Source organism: Mus caroli, chromosome 12 (assembly GCF_900094665.2).
Source record: "Mus caroli chromosome 12, CAROLI_EIJ_v1.1, whole genome shotgun sequence".
NCBI classification, from domain to species: Eukaryota; Metazoa; Chordata; class Mammalia; order Rodentia; family Muridae; genus Mus; species Mus caroli.
The window spans coordinates 105,324,670-105,329,827 of NC_034581.1; the positions used below are offsets into that span (position 1 = coordinate 105,324,670).

General features: G+C 46.9%; 1 protein-coding gene across 1 annotated transcript in view; it reads right to left on the minus strand.

Annotated features, from left to right (window-relative positions):
- The window catches only part of Cinp (cyclin dependent kinase 2 interacting protein), a 14,716-nt gene that overhangs the window by 2,890 nt on the left and 6,668 nt on the right, over positions 1–5,158 (minus strand). The window contains 2 exon segments of the mRNA XM_021179434.2: positions 880–1,009; positions 3,152–3,281. Coding sequence (XP_021035093.2) covers positions 880–1,009; positions 3,152–3,281 — 260 coding nt within the window.

A 5,158-nucleotide genomic window follows, 5' to 3' on the forward strand; every position in this document is an offset into this window, starting at 1 on the left:
TCCTCCATTGGGGGCCCTGTGATCCATCCAATAGCTGACTGTGAGCATCCACTTCTGTGTTTGCTAGGCCCCGGCCTAGTCTCACAAGAGACAGCTATATCTGGGTCCTTTCAGCAAAATCTTGCTAGTCATGCTGAACCATCTTACCAGCTCATTTAGCCCCTCATTTGAGTCCAGGCTGCTCTTAAACTCGCTGTGGTCCTCCTGCCCCAGCCTCCTGAAGTTGTACCATATGCTGGTTAATGTCACAAGCTAGTCACTAGAGAGGAGGGAGCCTCAACTGAGAAATGCCTCCGTAAGGTCTGGCTGCTAGGCATCTTCTTAAGTAGTAACTTAAGTAGGTGGGGTGAACTCTGGGCACATGGACCTGAGCTCGCTAAAAAAGCAGGCTGAGTAAGCCATGAAGAAGCAAGCCAGTAAGCAGCACCCCTCCATGGCCGTTCCTGTCCTAAGTTCTTGTTGACTTCCATCGATGATGAGAATGATGTCAAGTTGATTTTAGTCATGGTGTCTCATCATAGCAATAGCATCCCTAACTACGGAAGACTATCAAGCTAAACTCCACTTTCCTCAGTGATCTTCTATGAGGTTGGCTGACTTATTTAAAGATGGGCTCGCTCTCAGGTTATAGCCCAGCTTTGCCTTAAGCTGATAACTGTTCTGCTTTTGTAGTCCATTACTAACTAGCATTGTAGGAATGTATGTCACCAAATCTGTCTTCCACCTGCCTGCCCATCCATCCATCCATCCATCCATCCATCCATCCATCCATCCATATATCTAACCTTTAAAAGGCAGAGGCCCTGTGTCCCTTTCTAAGGACCAGATCTAAGCAATGCTGATTCCCCCCTTAGAGCCATCTGCAGAAGAGCTACTTACAAAAGAAGGCTGTGGGCCACGTGTGAAATAGAGGGGGCCGGCTGCTTTCTTCCCTGTAGTGGTAATTTTCTAGTTCACAAATTCCCTTGGTGGTTGAAGACAGCTTTTCCATTTTCATTTGTATTTTAGTCTGAAAAGATATTAATTTGGAATATGAGACTACTGCTTAGAATTTCTCATCTCAGATTTAGTAACTAAAAAAGATTTAAAGGCTATGACGTTTAGTCCTAGTGGGGCTAAAATTCTAGTAATTCACTCTGTTAACGCCATAGACAACAGATTTCCAGAGGAATGGAGACAGGTGGGTGTTTGGTTTCATTATTTGGGTACCAAGCCCTGGGTTTTCACAGCCTCAGAGAAAGGAAGCCTTGCTGAGTCCCTCCTCAGTAAGTTTTCTATGCAGCAGCAGTGTAGCTCCAAAGACCCAGCGGAATCCCAATGGGCTGCTGTTAGAGAATGGAACAGGCACAAAGGCACCTGTGCTTCTGACTCTTATGAGGCCTCTGTGAGCCTGGGTTTTCTTACTCATCTGGTGACGAGAGAGAAAGGGAGCGTCAGATACACAGGAGAAGCAAGGAGAACCTGCAGCCTGGGCCTCTACAGACCGTCTCCTCTGCCAGCTCCCAACGGGAGACACCAGCACCTCCTCCACAGTGACCGAAGTATGACAGATGAAGGGCAGTGCCGTGGGTCAAGGAACACCCGGTTATACAGTGATCATTAAATACAAAAGACGGAAATAACTAGGAGTTTAGATTCAGGCAGCAAAGGTTTATTAAAATGAACTCTGCAGTCCCTCAGTGTAATTAACTGTTAGTATCTGGGGGATGAGAGACATACAGCATCAACGTCATAATTCCTGCACTGATCCTCCAACTGTCCACCCCTGGTTTTATCTAAAGTGGCACACACTAAATTTAGTACATGTAAATCTTTAAAAGTCTCTCCTTCCTTCTCAAATAACTTCAGGTTCGATATTTCCCTTGGCTTAACCTCCAGACGGGCTCGACGGTTTCCCATTGCAGCTGGGAAGATGCTCAAGGTTGCAGTGAGGAGGCAGAGCCAGGACTGGATCTGTGCTTTTTGAACCTAACTCTGTAAAGAAGTCTGTACCCCACAGCTGCTTCTGGACACCTCCTAATTCTAGAAAAGCCTAGAAGGATTCAGAGAGGAGGGGAATCTGGAGGCCCTGACCCACATCTGTAGCTCAGCCTCCAACAGGGACAAAGTGCCATCTGTGTGAGCTGCTGAGCTAACAATGAAAGAGCAGCTCACACCACAGAGCAGCTGTGGTGTCTCCCACAGTAACCATCACATGGAAAGGGGAGTAAAGAGTATGTATGCCCATCCCCCAAGACAAGATGCTCAACCCCATCCTCTTTATGGCTGGGGAGAGAAGCGGCAGCATCCCCGGCTTCCAACCCCCACGTCTGGATTTGAACACTGAGTGATGAGAATACATTTATTTCCAAGCCAGTTTCAGACAGATTCAGGTTCATCGGAGAGAGGACTTCCAGCATGATGGCTGGCATGCAGTGCTTGGTTCTCTAGTAAGATGACTTACTTGATTGTGTATGTGTGGGAGCCTGTGCAGGCCAGGACTGGGTGCTGCATCCCTGGCGCTGGAGTTAGAGACAGTTGTGAGCTGCTGGATTCGGAGGCTGGGACCCAAACTAGTTCTCTGAAAGAGCAGCGAGTGCTCCTCACATTTAGCCATCTCTCTAGCTCTACAGCTAACCACGCTGTAACAGGACTCTCCTACACAAGGGTCTAGGCTTCTTGGGGAAAAAAAATGCTTATTCTTAGACAGAGGCAGGAAATATGCAAAGCAAGCCTGGGACATCATTCAGTGCTAGTCAGAAAGGAAGTTAAACACTTCCCTAACCCCTGAGCTTTCCTATGAAGACTGGTATTTCAGGCAGAAGAACTGCTACTGCCTAAGTGTAAGCAATCTGAGTAAGAAAGACAGTTGATGTGGACCACAGCCTGACATAGGAACTGCTGGGTCCACGTTAATAACAAAGACAGCGGCTGCTCTGGTGTTTTATGGCAGCACCAAGAAGTCACTGTGAAGGAAATGGTTAGGCCCACAAAATCTGAATATTCATTCTGGACCCCTGCAGTGGTTGAAACTGCCCAGGACAATGCACAGTGACTTGAGAGCACCAGGACTCTCGGTAGGTGGAAGGAAAGGCCTCCAACAGTTCTAAATGCCCCCCACAGTCAGCAAACCCAAACAGTGATGTCAATGGCCAGCATCCTTAGGTCTTACCAAGCCATCCAAGATGGCCTGCAGCTCCTCACACAGTGCTTCGAGTCCCTTATCGTAGTCCAGATTTGTCTTTTCTTCCTCTTCCGTGGAAGCTGGGCTGCTGCTCTCTAACTCAACCTTCTCTTTACTCCTGGACAAAGCAGAAGATAATGGGTACATATTACACTCTTTAAACTCATCTCATACCAGGTGACTGCACATCTCTAATCCCAGTGCTTAAGAAAGAGAAGGAAGAGTTCACAGCCTGGCTACACAGTAGCTCTGGCTTCAAAAAAAGAAAAACAAGGGAAAAACCTTCATCTCATTTTGTTATAATAAATCCTATAAAAGCCACCATCTATAAAATTGTGTTAGATATATTGCATAAATGTTGCATATGTCACTATAGTAGATGCTTATTTATTCAGTGGAGGCCAGAATTGAGAACTGGATTCCCTGGAGTTGGAGTTAGAGACAGTGGTGAGCTGCTGGGAACCAAACTCCAGTCCTTTGAAAGAGCAGCGAGTGCTCCGAACGCTCAGCCATTTCTCTAGCCTAGAGCTCACAGGGTTCTGAGGACTCCTGTACCAGGATTACATTTCACAGTGAGCAGCACATCCATTAGTCACTCAAGCCTGCTGTGCTTGGAAGGAGCTGAGGGCCTCCATGTGCAGCAAATAAATGGTCTACTGCTAAGCTATAGCCCCAGCCCTGGACATTCCAAGTTTGTACTAGGGGAAGTGAAGTCTAGCCATGTGTAATCCTTGGTGTAGGGCTTAGTGCTGGTTGTATCTAATGCATAAGACATGGGTCAGTTCCCAAAGGGGTCAAGAGTCTGAGAAATTTGAAAACTCAAGTCTGTGGTCCGTACAGTTTAGGCAGAAAGGGCTGATCTTCAGCCTGTGGTGCTGTTAGAAGGAGGTGCGACTATAAAGGTTAGGCCGAGTGGGAGGCTTCTGTCCACGTAGGGAAAGGCTGCCCTCCCTCCACAGAGCTTTGGGATTCCAGGATCTCTCTCTGGTCCTGGCAAACAGGGTGTGAGCATCCACTATAGTGCACGCCATCTTGCCACAAGTGCGTACAGAAAGCAGTGCTTAGCCTGCGGTGGCGTTCCTTAGGAGCCACCCACCCTTTTGAAGCCATGCTTTCTCATCCTTGGATGCTGAGGTTTGAACGAAGGTTCTCATGTTTGCATGGTGAGTGCTGGTGAGTTTTCTCTCCTCTTTTGGGTTTCTCTCTCTCTCTCTCTCTCTTTAAAGATTTACTTATTTATTATATTTAAGTACACGGTAGTTGTTTTCAGACAGACACCCTAGAAGAGGGCATCAGATCTCATTACGGATGGTTGTGAGCCACCATGTGGTTGCTGGGATTTGAACTCAGGACCTTTGGAAGAGCAGTCATGCTCTTAACTGCTGAGTCATCTCTCCAGCTCTTCTCTCTTTTTTTATAGATAGGATCTTTTAAAAAAATAAGTAGTCCTAGATAGCTTGAACATGCTTTATCATGTAGACCAGCCTTGAACTCACAGAGATCCACTGCCTCTGCCTCCCCAGTGGAAAGACGGAGCGCATGAGCCACTACATCTGTTTTTCTCTTTTCTTTTTTTTTGAGACAGGGTTTCTCTGTGTTGCCCTGGCTGTCCTGAAACTCACTCTAGACCAGGCTGGCCTCGAACTCAGAAATCTGCCTGCCTCTGCCTCCCAAGGGCTGGGATTAAAGGCGTGCGCCACCACTGCCCAGTTCTTTTCTCTTTTCAATATTTATTTTTAATTTGTGTGTATGACCATTGGTCTGTCTATCTGTATGTGTGCTATGTGTATGCAGTACCCACAGAGACTCGAAGAAAGCATAAGATCCTGTATATAGCTGTAGATACACACAGCTATGAGCTGTATATAGCTGTAGATGATACACACAGCTATGAGCTGTATATAGCTGTAGACACACACAGCTATGAGCTGTGTATAGCTGTAGACACACACAGCTATGAGCTGTGTATAGCTGTAGACACACACAGCTATGAGC